The following is a 23,102-nucleotide window of genomic DNA, read 5'->3' on the forward strand; positions in this document are numbered from 1 at the left end:
CCTCCTCCTCCTCCTCTTCTTGTTATTTTTTTATTTTTTTTTTCTCTTTCTAAATTTATTCCAAAGGAGAGAAGGCCGTAGTCGCGATTGTTTCTTCCTTCATCGAAATTCCTCAAATTGCTAGGTCAGCGAGAAGATTTGGAATATTTTCAGGTAGGAATGCAGGAACCGCGGGATACTTTGAACGGGAGAATTCGAGGGTGCGTCCGAGCTCTCTTCGGCTCGAGCAACGTTACCTCTTAAAATCCAAAAACTATAGCACCGAGACCGAAGAGTACCTGAACTATATGTGTAGCTCCGATGCGATAGACCAGTCGGCGTTATCAATAATAAGTGTCGATTGCAGAGGCCGACGGAATGCGCGAATTCAAAACCACCATCGACACGTCGAATCCAACGGAAAGAAAATGAACAGACTGGTCATCGAGTTAAAAAATTTCTTCCACAATCTTACAACCATAAAAAGAAAAACAAAATATATAATACCTATATATGTATGTATGTATATATATACAACACGATTTGGGGTACTATACTATAGATAATAAATTTAATCCAAAAACGCATGTTAAAAACTTGTATTTCTTTTTTCTTTTTTCTTTCTTCTCTCTTTTCTTTTCTTTTTTTCTCTTTTTTTTGTTTTGTTCTTTTGTATTTAGTTATTATTATTGTTATTTTTGTTCGTTTGTTTGTTTGTTTGTTTGTTTGTTTTTTTTTTCTTTCATTTAATTGTTATTTTTAATCAATAAACTTGCGGCGTATAATATTTTACAAGAGGCCGGGAGAGTATATTTTATGGAAACCCCGTGCCCGACGAAGAAATCGAGATATGTAAATAATATACGATCGTATAACACGACCGATTCGCAATGAACACAATAATAATGATAATAATGATAAAATTTAAATAAATAAAATGAAAGATGATTATAATGATAATAATAATAATAATTACTATCGTGACAGTTTTGTTGTTTTTTTTTTTTTTGTTCTTCAAAATAATCATCAATAACCCACATCGCTACACGGTAATATCCGTGTATAGGTATGCGTGTACTGTATAGTTATGCACGTTGGACGCACCGCGTACACTCTCGATTATCTTCTGAACCCTCTCCGTGTGTCGTCCGTATTTCGCTGTCATTTTTGTCTATTGTATGATTTTTTTTTTTTTTTTGTTGTTCCTTTTTTCAACACAGGTATCGTGTATACCGTCGGTCTGGGGCCTCCCTTCCTCCTCTCATTTCAGATCAACGATAACTCGTCGGGACGACGCCAGCCTTTGGGTAACCATTAATAATAACGATCCTGATAATGATACTGATAACAATAGCGATAGTAATAAAAGTAATGATGATAGTAATAATAGTAATGTTGCTAATAATAATAATAATGTATTATTTAATTACCGAATTAATTAATCGTAAATAACCATTTATATCACACAAATTTTAACAATATACAAAACGTACCTATGTACAGTTTAAATTACATTTTTTATCTACGTAATTATTATTATTGTTGTTATTGTTATTATTATTATTATTATTATTATTATTATTATTATTGTTACTGTTATTATTTATTAATTATTTAATTCACTTCATCTTCAATGTAATTTCCCCTTTCGACGAAAAAGGGACTCGCGCTCAATCCTGTAGCGCAAGTATATTATTTATGTATAATCTATAACGTTTTCTCATTTTTTGTTGTTGCTTTCTGGTTTGTTTGTTTGTAATATGATATTGTGTTTTATTGGTATAATTATAGTTTTAGCCGAACGAATTCGCCGAGGAGACATCTATCTACGCATTATTGGTATTAGTATTAATGTTAGTATTATTATTATTATTGTTGTTATAATTATTATTATTACTATTATTACTAAGATTTTTTTTTCATTATCCTTAACCTTCGTTCATCGTTTTCCGTGTGAGAGTGTCATGGGTGTGTATTTAAGTAGTGAGAAAGAGATTTGAATTCGATCGGCGAAAATCTCTAGCGTGGAAAAAATATTCAATGTATATATGTGTGCGTGTGTGTGTGTGTGTGTGTGTGTCTGCATGAGTATGTATATTATGTATATACTATGTATTATGTAGTAATTACATTACTATCAACAAAATCAATGAGTGATCGATTGATTGAATTAATATTGAGGTATACACACGATACCTCTTTCACAATCATCCCTTGTATATATATTTATAGTAATTACTTCACATTTAAAGATTTCCCTTTTCTTTTTGTTTGTTTTATTTTTCATTAATTTTATTGAGCTTCGCAAAACGATTGCTTCGATGCTGTTACTGTTGATCGTTAGGTGTCTATTTTTATGCTTGAATTATCTTAGTGGTGCATAAAAATTTTCTTCATTTGTAATTTTTAATGAATAGAGACGATTGCTCTTACCACCTACTGCATATTACAGTGAATAAAGAAAAAAAAAAATCACGAACAGCATCGATACAAACGAATGTTTATTAATAATCAAATAATTTTTTTTTTTTTCGTTTTATAAAACAATCCATTTATATGGTGAAAACATAAGTAATATATTCAAATAGATCGTACAATTATAATATACATTTATTGCAAATGCTCGGAACCCTGTCGCTTTTTTTTCTTTTCGATTGTTTTTCTTTTGTGTACTTTAATTTTTTTATACTATTATCAATCATAAGAATTACTATTATTTATTCATTCATTTATTCAACTACTGTCCTGATCGTAGATTTTTTTGTCTTCCACCCTCCCCCCTCTTCTCTTTGTTGCCGTTTTTCTCCCCTCGTCTAGGTCTCGTCCCTTTCCACGGTAAATGAAAATCTATCTTAGGGTGTACAATATAGACGGTGTGAGTCATGAGATCAGGGCCCAGTATTACAATAATTTACAGTGTGATAATGACGGTAACATTTTTCTCATTCCTTTTCGTTTTGTTTCTATTTTTGTTCTCTCTTTTTTTTTTTCAATCCGATTCAATTTTTCTCGTGCTCTATGATTAATTTGTTCGTTTCTTCTTTCTCATTAAAATCTTACACTATATCGTAATACGAGACAACGTTTTTTTTCCATTTTTTTTTTTTTTGTTTTTTTTCAATTTATTCAAACATTTTTTTATCAATATAATTTATTGCTTTCACGACGAATGTATTCGTTTGATTTTCTTTATTTTTTTATTTTAACCCCGGCAAATAACGGACTAAAATGTCTTTATTTACAAGTTTGAGTCAGAAAGAGAATGAAGAGAATCGATAATCGATATTTTACACACAAACGAAAATCAATATATTCCCTATAAATATGAAAAGGAATTGAACATGGATTTGACAAAGAGCGCAAAGCAAAAGAAAAACCGAAACGAAAAAAAGAAAATTCTCGATGTAAAAATGAGAAAAAATGAAGGGCGGGAGTCTTTCGTTGATTCAACTTGCGACAAAAATGGGTTCGTTAGGAGTTCTTTCCGATGAGGTAAATTGAGGGAAATAAAAAGGATTAACCACGCAGTAGAAGCAGAGACAAGAGATACTTAACGAACTTATAGGTCAAGTTAACTTGAGCTAAACGAAGTTAGGGTAGGCTGTGCAGCAGCTGCCGTCTCTGGATCCACACAAAGACTCGTTAATTTTCAAAAGAAAAATGAATAGAGATGAAAAAAAAAAAAAAAAAAACAGAATAATTAAATTAAAAATAAATAAACAATTACTCCGAGAAAATTGGAAACGATCGAATGTACACCGATGTTCGGATAACGAATATGATTAAAATAAAGTGATCGATTCCTAAACAAAAAAAAAAAAAGCAAAATAGGAGAGGGGGAAAAAACATACGTTCGAATATAGTAACAACCCCTTGAGCAAAGATTTATACAGATTAGAATATCTGCACAGATACGTATTATATTATAAATTTCCCTCCGAGTCTCGTTTCGTATTTAATTCACTTTTGTATGTCTCTTTTCTTTTTCGTTTCAAAAGTTTCTCATTAATTATATATGTGTGTGTGTTCGTGTGCGCGCGCGTGTGTTCATTTTGTATGTCTCTATGTGTGACGTATACCTATATATATATATATATAGACAATACGTGTCATAATCAATATTATAGATTATAACGACACGTAATATGATATTATAATAAGTACAATTATACAGCTGTAATAATATAATAAGTACATAGGTGATTCTTTGAACAAAAATATATATAAATACTTTATTATATCGCCATGCAGAGATTTTCGGATATTATTATACTTTTTATTTACTTATTTATTTGTTTGTTGGTTTGTTTGTTTGTTTGTTTCGCGGTATTACGATTCGGCATTGAACCGGAAATTGTTGTTCGTTCATTAATATTGTTATTACTATTGTAATGAATTTTTGTTGAATCGTTTTCGTCGTATTATTCATTTCATTTTTGTCTTCGTTTTTTTTTTTTTTTTCTTTTAGTTTGAAATTTTATACATACGTATTCACAGAGAACGACGACGACGATGATGATGAAACTGCTGCGGTGAATATCATTATTCAGGGTATATGATAATAAATGTATTACACATAAATTAGTACATATACGTACACGTATATATCACACACCGCCCACGACGATACGCGTTTTTCTATCGTATATCATCACCAAAGTGCTCTTGAATTTTTGTTTTTATTCATTTCTTTATTAATTTTCCTTCTTCTCAGTTCTCAAGAATAATTCTAACGACTAATAATTGTTTTCTCTCTTGTCTATGCATAAGATTATAATAACCAAAGAGAACCGAGGAACAACGCAATCATAAAAAAAAAAAAATTACAATAGTAATAATAGTAATAATCATAATAATAATCGCAATAATGACAATAATGACAATAATAATAATAATAATAATAATAATAATTAATAGAATAATAATCAGATAAACAACAACAAAAAGAACAGTTTTTTTTTTCCTCTCTTTTTCAACGTTTCATTATTTATTTATTTTTTGTTCATTTATTAACCACCGTATTCAATCCACAAGCTACGTAACGATATTCATAATATCAGTTCGTGAATATTACTTGGCGTCTATTCATCACTTTGGCTTTTTATAAACACTCATCTGCTCACATTTTTTTCAAATTTTTCGAAACTCTCGTTTTTCAATAATCTGAAATAGCTGCAGCAGATTATCCCAAACGCAGCACGATCCAAATCCATAACATTATCATCATCATTATCATCAGCAACATTAGCAAAATTAGCAACGCGGTGTGGCGGCGGCGGCGGCAGCAGCGGCAGCGGCAGCAGCAGCAGCAGCAGCAGTATTTTGTGACGACGGTTTTTAACTCGGTATTATTTTAAACGGTCGATATTAATTTGATTGAGATTTGTTCATTGAAATTTGTATTATTTGTTATCTAAAAACTCACAGCCTCAGTCACACGGTTCGGACCAATGATTCCACTCCTGATAAGAAGCGTGGTGATGGTGATGATGCTGCTGTTGTTGTTGACCCCCAGCCCCCGAAGACGATATACTCGGATGGTGTATCGGAACGATCATCTGGTGGTGGTGGTGGTCGTGGTGGTGGTGGTGGTGTTGGTGGTGTTGGTGATGATGCTGTTGCTGCTGATGTTGATTGTGATGTTGGCCGTGGTGGGGATGCTGATGCTGCTGGTTGTGATTATGGGTATGCGAATGGTGATGACCAAAGTTAGTGATCTGGGGACCCGGCGGTGGCGGCGAGTAGGTCTCACCCCCGGCACCGACACCTATGTCCGCAACGTCGACCTGATTCATCAAAGGAGGTGCGACGGTTGTCGAGGAGGAGGTAGACGTCGGTTGTGCCGAGGCTTGTACCTTCTTTGGGCGACCGACCGGGTTGGCGGCTCAGTCTCTGCTTCTTCTCGGCCTCCCTACTTTTCCTTTTCTCACGGGGGCACCGCCGTTACCGCTCGCACCGACGCCGGACGACTTTACCATTTTGTGCCAGTCCGTTTCGCAAACGGGAACGCCGCCGAACAGGCAATATCTGAAAACAGAAAACGGTGCGGGGGTTGCTCGGGGTTTGCGCGGGGCTATCGTTTCGTTTCTCTTTAGTTTTTCTCCTCCGCCTCCTCCTACTCCTCCTCCTACTCCTCCTCCTCCTCGTTATCTCCGGGGAGCGGGACGAGATGGGGGAGAAGAAAAAAAAAAAAAAAAGAAAAAAAGAAAAAAAGAAAAAAACCGTGGCGAGAATCGAAAATAGGTCGTTCTTACCTGTCGCCGGAAACCAGTTGCGTTCCACATTTACTGCACGTGAAACATTTCAGGTGAAAGACCGAACCGCCGGCTCTCATAACGAATTCACTGGCAGGTATCGTTTGCGAACATCCGGCGCACGCCCCGGTAATTCCGAATAGCCTGAAACATGAGAAATTAAATATTCCAACGTTAGAAAATCCTTGTAAAATTGAAAGTGTTAATGCCGTCGTATGTATACATGTATACATGCACGTATACACGTGTAAAGACTCGGAATAATTTCTCCGAGTTTCTCGCGAGATACATTGCAATCTGAAACGGGATTTTCTGATCTTCGGGGATTAAACAAAATTCGCTAATACAATTTCTTTGATAAAATCTAACTTTCTACCGGCTCCGACAAGCTCCTGCGGCATTAGAGTCTCGTAGCATCTTTTGAAACGTGATAAAATCTCGCCGCTGCTGCTACAGAGGAGAGTATCTTCGCAATGAAAGAGCAGCAACGGTATAGAAGCCGAAGGCTTGCGTTACCCGTTCGCGCAATGCAGCTACGAAGTAGTCAAATTCGATGGTGTTGGTTCGGTATAACGCAGGAGGGCTGGTACACGAGGATGACTAACTAAGAACTAACACAGCCAGATTAAGCGAATAATTAAAACCAGTTTGCTGTACCGTGTACTCGAGTATAGGAGCTGAAGCGAGGTAATAGTGGCAAGTGGTGCACTTTCAAGATGCCACGGAGTCGATGCGAACTCGCCGTTGAGATAAAGGACCGCCGCGGAAAATACGGATGGGAACCCTTAGGACTGACTAGCGAAAGAGTCGGCTTTGTCGAAATTTCACGAGACATTTCCCTCGAACCTCCGACCTTTTCACCTCGCGATGACAACGGATTCCTTTTTTTTTTTCGTTATTACTACACCGCGGTATCGATGATTGTCGACGATTCGTTATCGCGCACTCGATATAATGAGATAATTGTGTAGGTGTGTATACGTGTAATGAGCGAGGTATTCGAAAAGGTATGTAGGTAATTAAAATCGAACAAACAAAATAAAGAGAACTATTAAAAAAAAAAAAAAAAAACGAAACGATTACGAATCTTGGGAAAGAAACTCGCTTAATTAATCGTCAAGATCTTGCAGCCAATTTCGATAACGATCATATCCGAACTAATTACCGGCTTCGAGAGAATATGTGAAATACATAAGTATACACAGCTATAGCTATAGACGAGTGTGTCTACATAAGAAGTTTAAATATACGTCGTCTCTGAGGATATGTATGTATATAATAAAACCGCAGACTATGTAACGCATTTCCTTATTCGAATGGACATCGTCAAGGATTATGCGGGGCCTGTGTTAACCGAATCTATACATATCGATACGTACGTATATAATATCGTACGAGTCGAGTTCGAGTTCGAGTTCGCGTTTTAATACCCCGACCAAGAGTGCTGCGGATACCCGTCTTTCGAATATATATATCTATATATTTATATATATGTATACGTATACGTATATAAACGTAGGTGTATATACGTATATCGCGTCGGTATAACGCGAAGGACGCATATAATTTATTTTATCAGGAATGTGAAAGGCACACCATGCGCACACACGCGGTCTTTTAAAGGTTGCAACGGTTGATTGGATCCCCCTCTATACGTATATATATATACATCCGATATCTTGTTATTAATTTAATTACTTTCCTGACAGTTCCTATAATTAAATTCCCAATTTATCTGTCCGATCTGATCTTAAGTTTTTGACGATTATTCCAATTTCGTATTATGTTATTATATATTATTATAAACTACCTTCGCATCCAATTGGAAACGCAACGCGTATTATACCGCACATGCGTTTACTTATAATTCCATCATATTTCGTTCGTCGCCGTCGTCGTCATCATCATCGACGTAATTATCTCGTCATTTAAAAATCAACCGTCTCTTAGCCCGTTAACCAATAAATAATTACCCGAAGCCAATGAATCCCTCGGATTTCCCCAATTAATTTCCATCGCCGTTCACACATACGCTGTACAATTCGTGACCGATATATACCCGATATATCCTTGTCAAAAAAAAAAAGAAAAAGAAAAAAAACCCAAAAAAAAACGAAGGAAATATGTCCTACAAAAACGTAAATGGCAGTTATATAACATTTCGACTCGAATTTATTCAAATTTAGGTAGTCATTTAATTATGATGTTTTGATTGGATTATTAATTAACAGCGATAGTCATTCGATTTATCGCCGACTCCTGCATCGTATTAAAAAAAAAAAAAAAACATATAAATATATTTTTATTGAGCGAATTAAATTAATTGAATTATCAGAACAATTTATTTATTTTCCTCTTTCTCTAATCCTATAATAAAAGCCACAGTAACGATGATCATAATAATAACAACAACAACGATGAATATTAAATTGCCACGCGCTATAATATTCTACATTATCGCAACTATGCATGTAGAACTATAGAATACATCACGCGACGAACAGCTTACGACTCTCCTGCCCTTTCCCTCTACCTTTCCCTCACACACTTTTCCTTCTTCTTATTTCAATTGTTTTTTCAACTTTTTTTTTTCTTTTTCTTCAAATCTTTTTTACTTCCCTCTCCGACACATTCACTCGACTGCTAATGAGGCTTCGTCTACCTCCCTCGGAGATCCCCCCACTCCCCTCCTACGTCAGAAACTCCTGGCCCCCTTTAATTGTCTCGAGCGCAAATTGGCCGGCTTTAATTACGCTAATTATTTGGTTCGTTTGTTTGTTTCAAGACCAAGGACTTCGAAAGGCATGGATATACATGTACAATAAATTAATATTATACCACGGTTGTATCAGCAAATAAAACCGGCACCACCTGTACACCCGTCGACCCGTCAATTTATTTATTTATTAATATACGCGCGAGGAATTAAGTTTCCCCGCGCGACCCGCGCGTCCCCCGTTCGCCAATTTTATTTCCATCGTTTCGCGGAATCTTCAAATGTCAAATTCGAACGAGTGAGAGGCAATTTACATCGAAAACAACCTCCGACAGGAAATTATACGCGGATGAAACTCGCGGCGGTACGAATACACCTGATCAATTTCATCGATCGTTCAATATACCTCGATATTTTTGCATAATCGACGGTTATCCACGATGGTTTCGACAATGGAAAGAAAAAAAGAAAAACAACCAAAATCTCCGTCAGTGGATACGTAAATTTTGTACGTTACACACCTCTTCGGAGGTACCCCATACCTATTTCATCGGCGGTGAAAGGCGAGGTGAAAGGGCATCGACGCGCTCTTTGTACAGGGCTATACGTACGAACGATATACCTATACGTATACACGAAATAATAGAATCGAGTTATTACCGATCAATCGACTATTAAACGGGAATACTGTACACCCGTGAATGAAACGATCAAAAATTAATGACGTTCGGTTTTATCGATAACAATCGAGACGTCTTGTCCGCGCTGCACACCGCGACGATCGAACGCAAACGAAAATCGATGCGAAATGATGAAAATTAGTACGAAATACAAAAATCGAGTCGAACAACGATGATGATAATCAACGCGATTATACTTTCGGTAATAGAATGAAACGAAAAAGCTGAACTTCTGACGAGAGAGGGAGAGAGAAAAAAAGGAAAGGGTGAAAAAGAGTGATTTTTGCAGTTATGCATACAACGTGTATATGTATATAGGTATTACACGGGGAGAATATTGTTTATTTTTCATCAAAACTGGTTTTGTTTGTCGATAATAATAAATGAAGTTCATATTCAAGATTATATTATACTCCCGCAGGCCATATTTACATATATAAGGTTACACGATATCGAATGGAAAGGTGAATTATTGATGAAAAGAAAAAGAAAAACCTAGTCGTGTATACCTGAATACGAATTTAAAAATTGACAACGATGATAATAATAATGATGACAATAATCTACCAATATCGAGTGAAAGAAATAAGAAAATAAAGAGCACGACAACAAATTACCTAAACTTTATTCTTTTTTTTCATTTGCCTAATCGAGATTTGAGACGAAAAAAGGAGGAACGAACAGATGAATGATAAATGTACGCTCGGAGGTAAGAAGGAGTGAGGGAACGAAACGAAATAAAATAATCCACCACCTTACCAATAACCATTTAATTCAGTCAATCAAAATTCCTATTAGCTCCGGCTAGAGAAATGGGAAGAGGAAGAGGAAGAGGAAGAGGAAGAGGTGGAGATGGAGATATAGTTAGTGCAATTTGGTTGGATGTACAGAACCTCCACCGCACCAACCTATATATTAGAACTCGGCTGAGATATTAGCCGGCGTTCTAGCGATGGGTTTGAACTAACCGAATAAAAAAACCAACTAGTAAATGAATTAATTGTATCGTCGGTTACCTAATTTGTGAGAAAAAAGAATTACTCGGATCTCGATGAAAAAAAAAAAGAAAACATCCATTCATCGATGAAACGAATTGGATCGCGAGATTGATCTACGAAATTTCGAGGCGTTCATTTTTTATTTTTAATTTACCAAAATTGACTCGATCATTATTTCATATTCGGACAACCAATTATACATTTATGATACATTGATACACGTATAAATTTCATCAACCGCGGCTTAAATCCATCGCTAGGCGGACCTGATTGGTCTAGTCTTGGACTCATTTTAATGTAATTAACGTTATGATTGCATGCTTTGTCTCCCTGGCTGTCCCTCTTCGCGAGGAGGGATGTAGGAGAGGGAGGCGGAGAAGAAAGGGAGGGGAAACATCGATCAGGTTCGCTTGATACGTTTTTCTCTCTCTCTCTCTCTCTCTCTCTCTCTCTCTCTTTCTCTTCTATGTTCTACGTGGGTATATAGGTATTATATGCACACAGTCGCAACCAACGATCACTTTTTTGTTCGCGTAGCATATTGTATGCATTATATATACCATATATATATATATATATATATATATATTAGACTGGAAAGAAACAAACCAATTCAAATTGTAATACGATTAGGTAATTAAGTTTAATTGGAACTCGGGAATATCGTAGTAGTCGCATAGATTTTATTTCTCTTTAATTTTAGTATTATTATCGATATCGTTGTTATTATCGTCATCATTCTAACCCGGCAACGGATAACGGTGGAGAATGATAAACTATTTAAATGACGTAGTACACGTGTATGTGTATGTACATACTAATTTCGAAACTTTCGCAGGTGAAATTACGATACGCTCACGGTAAACCGAATGACAAAAGAACACATGGAATCTATCTGTGTAATTCATATTTAACGGCCTTTTTTTTTTGTTTTTGTTTTTTTTTGTTTTGCGTTATTATTAATTCAAGTTTTTTTTCGGTCGACGTTCAAGATTAAAGATGACGATGAATAAAACGCGAGCATTTAGTCGGTTAACTCGTGCGCGATAAATGATTGACTTATATTGTATAATAATATCTGATCTAATCTCGAGATTTGAAAAAGGCCGACCGCCGCGGCAGCGATCCCGAATAGATGAGGAAAAGAAGAACAAAAAAAAAAAAAAATAAAAAAAAAAAAGACCAAGAGAAACGGCCGGGGGTAAAGAAGTAAGAGGTGTCTGTGGTTAGTTGGGATCGTTTAATGGAAAGTCATAATACGCTGCGATTAATTACAAACTCTGGCTAATCAATCAAATTTGATACACTTGTAATTAACGGAGATATCTTCCCCCCCTTCCCATCCATCCATCCCCCGCTCTCTCTCACTCACTCCGCTTCGTTACAGAGGAGCAAAAAAAATAAACGAAAACCAAAAAACAAATTGAAAATGTCTAACGTATGTTATAAAAACGTCATCGACTGACGCTTGCGCTACTCGTGGGTATGTAACGTATACGTAGTAAGCCAGAGGCAGAGCCAGGTGATTTTTTTTATTCGATGACAGCTGTCTGTTCGAAGGAAAGAGAAAAACCAAAGATAAAGGAAAATAAAAACGGCATAAAATTGTTTTCTATTTCTCGATATAATTCGTTTTTTTTTTTCTTTTTTCTCGACTACGTTTCCCGACGAATGTGTTTCAAATTTATATACCTACGTACGTACCATACCTACCTCTACACGTGGTGTTCTTGATTTATTCTCTTTCGCATTGTATTTAACGTAGAACACACGACTATAAAATACAACACGGGACGACTGCTATAGAGTGATCTGTTTGTCGCATGCTTCTAGCCAATAAAGGGCCGTCCGAGCTAGCCATGCCGTATACCTGTTTTTTTCTTAGATAGAAATAAAAGAAGACTGAAAAACAGGGCTTTGGTCTGAGCCGTACGTCACGCAAAGACGAATTAAAAACTTTATACATATAATACATATGTATGCACGTACACGTACCTAGGGTACGTACATACGTTGGTTACCTTCGGTGTTGCGACCTAATCTAATACCGCGGCTCTCGCTTCACTTATAAATACCGCAGGTGTGTAAGTCCTCTAATTTATTATATAGTCGAAGTAATTTTCTTTCACCTTTCCACACACACACACACGCACACAGACTCAGATAGGGGGGGGCACATCTATAACCCGGAGTAGGACGCACGGCTCCGAGGTATACGTATAGTAACGTGTTTTCCAAAACGATACCCAAATGCGCCCCCCCCCCCCCTCCCGTCCGTCCGCCCCAAATTCAATTATACAGGATATCGCATTCATCATTATATCCATATACGCGTGTTATCGTTTGTTTGTTCATTTTTTTCGTCGAGTTATTCGAGTCGAAAGTACTTGTGGTACTTACAATCAATGAGAGTGGAAACTGGTACGAATGCAGCAGATTCTTCGTGTACGTATTTAAATTTAAAAAGTTTAAATATCCCGTGTAAATCAAATTCACTAGATGTTTTTACTCGGAGAAAAATGCAGGTTCCGGTATAAATAATAAATACGTGGACGACAAAAAAAAGATAGAAAATAAACGGAAAGAAATGAAACGAAATGAAAGACAAGAAAAAAAAAAAAGTAGAAAAAAGAGCGATAAATGTCCATGAGGGGAGAATCGTTGTTTTACGAGAAATTCCAGCTAGCGTATCATAGTATCGTATACTATACATGCATAATGTCGTAAGTACAAAGATGTAACTGTATGTATATTATATACCTATGTACATATTATTATTATTATTATATTCTTACACACTTTGACTAAGTAAGTTGAACGGTATAATACACGTATATACACACACATATATCAGTGTACTTATTATCATATAAATACGAACTGCCTGCAGAGGTTCAATTTACGCGATTTTCATTTCTTTCTTTTCTCCTCGTTTTTTTCACCCGTTATAACAATTTTTTTTTTTTAAAAAAAAAAGAAATTTTTTTTTTTCTTCCCAAACTCGTGTACTACACTCGACGTAAGTATATGCGTGTATAAACTTTCCAACAGATAACTAACTGACTGCACTGCAGCGAGTAGAAAATTCAGGGTATATTATGCGTAGGCACATTATCCGACGTAGGTATTACCTACGCGGGTTTCTTTTTTTTTTTCTCCATAATTTTTATCGAACAGACGGAAACATAACGAACGAATTAAAAGTTAAACGTAGATATGAGGATTGTCCCTGTACCCAGCTGAAAAATGTTCCCACGTTTCCAACGGTTGAATTATTCAAAATAATATGATAAAAAAAAACGAAGTCTCTATACATCCATATTTTCGGTTCAATTTTTATCGACTCTCTACGTCGCGTCGTAGTATCGTTACGGTCGGCGCGGTTTCGCAGCGTGAAAAAAAGGGACATTTTTAACCCCTATCTTTCGCCGGCACTCCCTGCGCCCCGCGCGTCTTCGCCGACTCACCCCTTTCACTCGCCCCGCGACGACGACGAGCTGCGTGCGCTATCTCCGTCACACTCGACCAAACGACGCGGCGCGCGGGGTATTCCCCACCTACCGCTAATGAGCAGACGCGTGCCTCAGCCTTGATAAGGGTTTCCCCTCCCGAGCCTTCGTTTCATCCCCCCCCCGCGTCCCCCTCACACGGCCACGTCCGCCTCTATTTATTTATAATCTTCGTCGCACGGAAATGTCATTGTACGTACGTCGATGACATTTGTCGTTACATTGTCCCGGAACGGCGACGAATTTTATCGAAGCTAATGGTTTACCGACCGAAAATCACGGATCGAAATTGTCGGTGAATAGATCGGATCAATTTCGCGAATGATCGACTCGATCCTATCCACGTGAAATGTAATAACATCGTTGGCGATATACATATCATGTGTACATATCATATATCGCATACGTATGAACGTATATATATTTATGTACGGTTATGTTGTCAGTCGCCATCTTTGTTCGTATATACATATAAATAGGGGATAGCTCTATATACATATACATATATATATATATATATATATACACATTATTATCTCAGAGTAGAGCGGGCGCGTGGAAGATAAAGGAAGGTCGTTAGTCTCGTTGCTCCGGGGGTTGTGTGGAGCCCGAGGGCCGAGAGCAGGGTATACGGTTGTTACTAAACTTACCCCTACAAGGCGATGGGGTGGAGGGGAGGGGCGGGGGAGGGGGAGGAGGTTCGGGGGTGGGGGGGGGGGGGGGGGTAGTGCGAGATGGCACGATTCGTGCAAGAGAATTATATACGTCCCTGTATAATTTGATGTGCGCCCGCGATCGTTTCAAATCTCATTATCGCTTTTCAATTATATTATCAGTCGCTGCGAATGTTTCATTTTTTCTATCGCACGCTGAGCGCTATCGATATGGGAATATCCACGTTTCGATGAATTCGAAAAAAGTGTGGTAACGTCTATTTAGAAAATCAAGTGGACGACGAAAAACGCGCGATGGATCAGAGATGAAATCTGTATACGATATACACGCTGCTGGAAATTGTTATAATCGCCGTCGTCGTCGTCGTCGTCGTCGTCGTCATTATCGTCATGAGCAAAGAATCGTGCGCAGGGGCGAATGATAATTATATAAGAAGAGCTCGGTATGTAATACGCAAGAAAATTCTCAGAAATCGAGACCGCCAACTCCGTGTTTGCGCGTTAATTGCGTTAATTTCGTTGTAATATAATAAAGAAAAAGAAAGGGGAAAAAAGGAGATATAAAAAGAAAGAGAGAAGGGGGAGGGCGGAAGGGGGGAGAAAAAGAGTAGGTAGTATATAATTAACGAGGGTTATAGCTCGACTGGTGGTGGTGGTGGTGGTGGTGAAAATGATACCGCTACGAAAGAATGAAAAGAAAGAGAAATACAAAAAGGATAAAGAGCGCGCGAGAGAATAGGAGCAGCTTGTGAGAGAGTGAAAATCACCGCGAGAAATTATTGTTTCTCTCCGTTCTTCCTCTTTTTTTTTTTCTTTTCATTCTCCCCCTCCCCCCCCCCCTCCCCCCCTCACCCCTCACCCCGATGCTACATCATCGTGTAACCGTACGATATACACGGGGATCGCACGACCGCATCGCGCGATCGCGATAACCTTAACGATCCTCCACCCCCGTCGCCATCGCCATCGCCATCTCAAGCCCAATCGAAATCTGTTTTGTTTTTGTTTGTTTTTTTGTTTTGTTTTTTTTTTTGCAACGACAAATTATCAAATTTTTGCATCACCCAACGTCATTTCTAATACGATTTTTATTATCAGTTTCGTGTATGTATATGTGTTTTTATTCTACGCGCACGGCCGTCTTCCCTGTTAACGCATTTTTATCTCTTTCCTTTTTTTTTTCTCCGTTATACTCCCTTTTTCCTTTTTCCTACCCCTGTGTGCGTGCAACAACCACAGCGGAGCTACCCCATTAAAAGTAACCATCCGCGTAACGACCTGTTCCCTTCTCGGTAATAGCGTACAATCAGACGCATTTTTGTACACTTTTTTCCCTCCTTTCTTTCCACATCCATTTAGTCCTTTGTTTATGATTTTTCGATTTCGGATACATTTTAATTTTTACTCCCTTATCACTCGACATATATTTACGGCGCGAACGAACAAACACCGGCGTATCTTTTACGGCGATTTTCCATCCGGGACTTCTCGCTCTTCAATTTTTTTCTTCCCTTTTTATTTTTTGTTCTTAACTTTTTTCTGTTTTCTTTTCTTTAATCTGCGTTCCTTCGTCACCGCAACTGGCGCTGCAGTTTAGCTAAAAATTGTAAATCGCCATTCGCGACGTGACGTGAAATCCGCGCAGAGGCTTCCCCCCCCCCCCCCGCCGCATCTTCCGCTTCGTCTTGGTCTTGATATTTTTTACGCTAGACCCGAGCAAATGGGGAGTCGCATTGGGCGGGTGGTGTATAACACCCGCGCGATACACGTACCACCTCTCCGCTGGAAGGAGGACAAGGCTGAGGGATGAAGGGGGGAAGGGGGGAGGGGGAGCGACACCGCGCTGTGCAAATTGCGATTTTGTTGTGAGATCATTATAAAATACATAATAATCCTCTCCTCTCCGTAGTGGCGCGGCGGCGGAGGCACGGTGGGTAAGGTGGGTAGAGAGCGGCGGTATACAGAGAGCGGTTGGCAGAAGCAGCGGCGGCGGCGGCGGCAATGTCGTTTTGTGCAGCCATAAGCAGCGACGACGCGCTCCCCCCCACCCCCCCTTCGCGCTCTTTTCCTCTCTTTCTCTTCCCCCCACCGCCCCTCCCCCGCGCCCCCCTCATCGCTCTCTTCTTTCAGCGCTCTCCTCTTCCCTCTTGCCCGGTGGTAACGTCGGTACGGAACCGAACCGGGTGATGGTGGTGATGGTGGTACTGCGTCTCGTTAAAACTTTCTAGCGACGCGTATTCTTAATAGTCTGCGCGCGGACACGCCGTCATTAAAATTATAACCCCTCCGTCTCCTCCCCTCCCCCCCTCCCTCCCCCGCCGTGCCCCTCCGTAAGCTGGCTGCAAACGCCGCCATCGTTTCACCCCACTCGCCGGTTTAAACGAGAATTTTGAATGTTTCGGTTTAGCTTAGGAATTGCTACCGCGTAATGCTTGATGTTCCTGATTCTAACGCCGCTATATGCACATCGCGGAGATGTTATATATATATATAAGTGTATGTGTATTATACATGGGTGGGTTGTGTACGTCTAATACGGAGAAGGTATTAAAGCGTACGCTTAGAAAACTCGCGATATGAAGTCATTCACATTTTTTCAGTCCATTTTATCTCATTCGTCTTCACTCACGGTTTCATTAATTTTTCGCGTTTCGCGTTTCGCTCTCTTATTTCTCAATACGCGTCGTGTGAATCGGCGGTGAAAGGCGCGGGGTTGAATCATTGCGAACTGACTCTCGAAATGAAAAAAACATGGAACAGTTGAATCTAATTTCAAATAAAAAGTAATCATCTCGATCATCTCGTTTTTGCAATTTTTTTTTTTTTGACTTGTTAGTCAGACGAACGTTTAAAAATGCGGAAGTGTTTGGATACGTGATATATGTATACATCGATCGATCGGAGGACACGTAAAATTTGATCTTTTACAGGGAGAATTCCACGCACCGGACGTGGAAAAAATGGTATCGAAGTTCCTGGGAGCATCCTTGACCTGAAAATCGCTGTTTCAGGGTCAAGGACGCAACCAGGATTTTATTCGCGATACTCCCCAATATTCGGGGCATCGAGTTACGCGAGAAAGAAGTCTCGTAGCTTCGCGCCAAATTAATTTTCGTCGGTCTTTCACCTCGCCGGCGGGGCTGTTCGATATATCGACCAGCGGTGGGTATCAGGTGCTCCTGCACCTAAGAAATCCATTGAATTTATTCAGAAATTTCGCATCCGACAACAGATCGATTTGACTCACATTTTCCTCGACGTTAAAAGGTCAAGTGTACGTACAGTAGGTGTGCGTATAATAGATCTACGTGAAGTTAGCCCCCCCACGTTTCGAATATTCGACTTTTGAAATTCGTCCCAAGATTCTCTACATTTATTCTACGATGTTCAAAAAAATTACACTTTGGCCTGAACCGAAATTTCGAAAAATTGTAGAGAAACAAAAAGTTTTTTTTTACCTAGAGGTAACCTTTCACTCATTGGAAATCCGAATTTTCTCGATTGTTCCATTTGTTTCTTATAACATTCTTCCCGAAGGATATGGTCGCAGGTTTCGACAGCAAGACGGGAGGATTGGGGGGACTGGGCAAAAAACGTTCGTCAACTTTTCTGATCCTTCGTTAAGAGTATCGACACGATGCGCTTCTGGAGCAATTTTCGAAACAACCGTACAACAGAGAATCTTTAATGTAACGATCTAGAACAATCGAGTAAATTTCGTTTTTTTTTTTCTTTTTTAACATCACGGAGGTGAATAATGCGTATACATATATTCATGCGTATATGCAACGATTCACTCCCGGTATGCAGGTAGTCTTTGAAAAACTCATTAAATCTTTGCCGAGTACCTGTACATTACACCCGTATATGGTTATACGTATGTACGTGTATATACACATATATCCGCTATACATAAATCCGTGTACGTAAATCATATGGGATATACGTATTATACGCGCGCACATGTTTTTATGTGCGCTTGAATACATAACTAATTTGAATAAATTCGACGGTTAGGTAAATTAAAATCAAATTTCGGTGTAATTTCGTGCTATTAAATGCGATTGGGTTGCCGTTGCCACGATCACCGCCACACGACGTTGGTAATACGCCTCCTCTCTCTCCCTCTCTCTCCCTCTCTCTCCGTCTCTACATTCTACCGCGGAGCGCCGCGCACGACCCTCTCTTCTAACTATCTCACGAGCGCGTCACATACACAACGCGCCAATATATAATGTATACATAAACGCGGGTCCTCCCGCAGATGAGTTTGCCTCGGGGGACCGATATTACCTATTAATTTTCTCGTATTTTTTTTCGAAGAGGAGTAAAGAAATTAAGAAGAAAGACGCGAGGGGAGGAACGAGGTACCTTTTGGCCCGCTGCCGCTCGCGGAGGGAGAGAGAGAGAGAGAGAGAGACGGAGAGAGATTCCCCTCCGTTCTTACATCGAACGCCCTTCCGCCTCTTCCAATTCCGAGCGGGCGCAAACTATGAGATGTGGGGTATCGAGAAGCCGCAGCTATACCGTATACACGACGACGCGGCGGTGGCGATGACGACGATGATTACGGCGACGGCATTAAATAATCGTCCAATCGTGGTTCGAGGAATTTACAGAAGAGTCTTTAAAGGCAATCTGCATGTTAAAAGGACCTTAACACCCTACTTTGATTCGAAAGGTATGTTTGTCCGATATACCTGTATACATTACACGTTCGCTCTCGAGTCCTCTCTTCGTTTTTTCCTCTTTCCCTCCTCCCTCCTCCCTCCTCTCTCCTCCTCCTGCTCTTCCTCGCGTCGAGTTATATCGCGAAAGATATCGAGGAATAAGAGGGTAGGTAACCGAGAGCGTAAAAATGAAGAAGAAGAGAGGACAGAGAGTGGGGAGAAAAAAAATCGTCCAATATATATCATTTGTAGATAAATGTTTTAAGGATGATGTATCCGGTGTACCTAACGCCCACATATCCGTACGTCGTATCGCGCGCATACCTAGCTATGTATGAATATTATTGAATATATACGTGTGTGTGTGTGTGTGTGTGCGTGCGCCTGTACGTATACACTTTTAGTCTGTACGTGTATGTATATATATATATGGAGCAAAACAAAGTTTACCAAGACTTTGCAGAGCTTACAAAGTCCTTTGTTCCTCTTGCGAAACCCCTTTCACGCAGAATCTGTCTCATTAACAATCTAATTAATAATCCAATTACCCGAGCAAGATCCCCGGGCATATTTTCATGGTAACAGGAAAACAATTCTGCCCGACATCTACTACCTCCCCCCCTCCCCCCTCGCCCCCTCCGACCTTTCTCTTTTCCTCATTTTCCCCCTTCCCTTATCCTCCTACGCGACGCCTCCTCCTCCTCCTCCTCCTTGCCCTGCCTATATACTCTATACTGTACCATATTATATGCTGTACATACAGCCTTTGTACACCCGCGAGCGAAGCGAGAGAGAGAGAGAGAGAGAGAGAGAGAGAGAGAGAGAGAGAAGCGTACTTCCTCCCCGACAACGATCGCCCCCGAACCCCAACCCCTAGAAATTTAATAAGCAATTACCACGGACGAAGCGAGACGCATCTGTGTACCCGTGTAACAAGCGCACGGGGCGATGTTGGAGGTAAGGGGGAGGGGGAGGGAGGAATCGGCGGAAAGAAGCGAAGGGAAGAGAAAGAAGGAAAAGAGAGAAAAAAAAAAAAAAAAAAAAAAAAACAACCGACTGCTCTTTATATAATACAATATTTCCGATAAATTATGTTTCCGATACGCGATTCAATCTTCGACGGAATTCAGAAGAATCCCCGGCCAAGCTCCGTGTCTGCGACGCGCGGATCCCGACGCGTAAAATTTGATTTTTGCGTACTTCGACAAATCATTATTATTTAACGAACTAACAAACTAACAAACCAACGAACGAACGAACGGAACGGATGATAAAATAAGTCGCAAGATAACGAGATATTTTTTTTTTCGCTACTCACATGCGTAAATATACGTATGTGTGTACATAGGCGACGTACATGCAGACGATTCTTCGTTATCGGGGTTGTATTCTCTCTTTTCTTTTTATACGTACCTATACGATGCCGTACACGTACGTGTATATGTATGTATATACCATAACGTCGAAGATTCCGACCACGGCGTATACATACCATGTACGTACGTATATGTATAAAATATACATATGTATAGGGCATTTATCATTCCGAGCATGCAAACGTAATTTGATATATTACGCACACATAAGCGACGGCTGATCGCGATTATTAGGTTGCCTCGCCTCCGTCCCAACGCCCTTTTCACCCTCCTTTTCGATTTCAGCGTCGCCACGCCGTCGGTCGTCCCGCAGCATCTCGGGGCGTCCCGACGTCGCCGCGCGGCATCCCCCCTCGCCCTCCCACCCCTCGCTGCCTCCACTCTCTCTCGTTCCTCCGCACCAATTCGAAAAAATTCTCATTGCTGTTTTACTATGCGGTCCCCGTTTCGCGATCGTACGTACACAAATGTACACGTGTTACAGCGCAAACGGACCGCGAGAGTGTACAACGTTTTTTCTCACTTTCGATGACCGCATATTTGTCACGGTCACACGGGGACGGAGAAAGAGATTTGTTATTCTCTCGTCGATGATCGATGTGGTATCAATCGAACGCGGCGCGGAATCCGGGTATTGCGATATCCGATCGTTTCGGGGTTATCGCACGTCTCCGGTGTTTCCGAAGAAACGGGGTGCAGCATTTTTTAATTCTTACATTTCCACGCGTGAAGTGGGTTTTTTTTTTTTTTTTTTTTTTCAATTTTTTTTTTAACGGTTGATCGTCGTCGCGAATATGTATATGGTATAAATTGAACGTACACGGTATAGGAGAAGGAAGAAAAGAAGTAAAGGAAACGAGACAACCGAGGAGGATCGAGAGAGGAAAAAAGGAGGAAATATTTGATACCGAAAATAAAAAAGAAACCTTTCGCACAAATGATATTTTTTCAAGCTCTCCCAATCGCACCGAATACATACACGTGCCTACGTTCAAACGATGCGATACCTTCTCTCTCTCTCTCTCTCTATTTTTCTCTCTCTTTCTCTCGCACTGTACGACTGTAACGCATACGCACGCGTCGTCTACTACTCAACGGCGTTTCGCGAACGAAACGAAAGGTAACAAACGAAACGTAACGTAACGTGGGCACCCGAATTCGAAACTGAAACCGAAACCGAAATTCGCCCTCGCTACCATTCCCCGGCATACGCGGGCACACGCGCAAAAATAAAAAAAAAAAAAAAAAAAAAAAAAAAAACTAAATGGAATAGAGAGAAAAAAAAAAAAAATTTGACGCTCCGACATGAGAGGAGAGAGAGTTCGGGGAGTACAAAGATAACAGAATTCGTTGCGATATCGAGTATTATTGGTTTGGTGGAGAAAATCGACGCTGAGGAATTAAATTCTACCTGTAACAGCACAATTAAACGAGACACATTTGTAACACGCGTCGCTGCAGGAGCGAAGAAATAAAATGGAACGAAAAAATATCACCGTTAGCCATCGCGGTGAAAACGATGTAAAAACTGGGGAATTTATTTTTCTTTCCAGTTATTTTTTACAACGATACCTTGGAGCGCGGTCGTTCGAAAAGTGGTGGGCAGGGGCGGGGGTGGAGGCGGGGGCGGGGGCTGGGGGTGAGGAGGTGTCGAAAATAAATAAAATAAAATTTTAAAAATACACGGTAACTCGTCGACAGAGCCGAGTGTCAAAATTATACGTAGAGAAAATTTCCAATGGTACGGCCACTTTCATTTGCTTGTAAAAATAAAGAGACACGTGTTTCCGTGTGATCTGCACCCTTCTCGACCCCGTGTCCGGTTTTATCGATCCGATATCGGAAACATTGGAAATTTACCTTCCGCCGTTCAGTTGATACCTGTGTACGCCCGAAAATTCTACTTCTCGGAGAATTTTCGGGGAGAATAGAAAAACGATAGAAAAAAATATGAAGATGCGGGGAGTGGTTTGGAAGTTAGTTAAAAGTGTGAGCTGCTGCGGACGGTGACGGTGGTGGTGGTGGTGGTCGCGGCGACGACGACGATAACGGTGGATGCCGAGGATATTTTGAGGATAACGAAGCGTTCAATTGGCGAAGAAGAAAAAGAAAAGACTGACGCTAAGAGTGGTGAAGGGTGGGGGGCGACGGGGGAGTAAAAGCTGCTGCGGGGTGACTGACAAAAGAGGGTGAACTTCGAAGCTGTAGGGAATTGTTAAAGACAACTATAGAGACCATTACGCCAT

General features: G+C 39.8%; 1 protein-coding gene across 5 annotated transcripts in view; it reads right to left on the bottom strand.

The window, feature by feature from the left end:
* Nucleotides 1-423: 423 nt before the first annotated feature.
* The window catches only part of LOC105689920 (LIM/homeobox protein Lhx9), a 153,729-nt gene continuing 131,050 nt past the window's right edge, over nucleotides 424-23,102 (bottom strand). For all 5 annotated transcript variants that reach the window (XM_020854513.2, XM_012407304.3, XM_048653259.1 and 2 more), the window contains 2 exons: nucleotides 6,234-6,377; nucleotides 424-6,006 (listed from right to left, as the gene is read on the bottom strand). In XM_020854513.2, the coding sequence (XP_020710172.2) occupies nucleotides 5,865-6,006; nucleotides 6,234-6,377 (286 nt within the window). In that variant the 3' untranslated portion in view covers nucleotides 424-5,864. The remainder of the gene's footprint in view (nucleotides 6,007-6,233; nucleotides 6,378-23,102) is intronic.

This window comes from Athalia rosae, chromosome 3 (genome assembly GCF_917208135.1).
Source record: "Athalia rosae chromosome 3, iyAthRosa1.1, whole genome shotgun sequence".
In the NCBI taxonomy this organism is placed as follows: Eukaryota; Metazoa; Arthropoda; class Insecta; order Hymenoptera; family Athaliidae; genus Athalia; species Athalia rosae.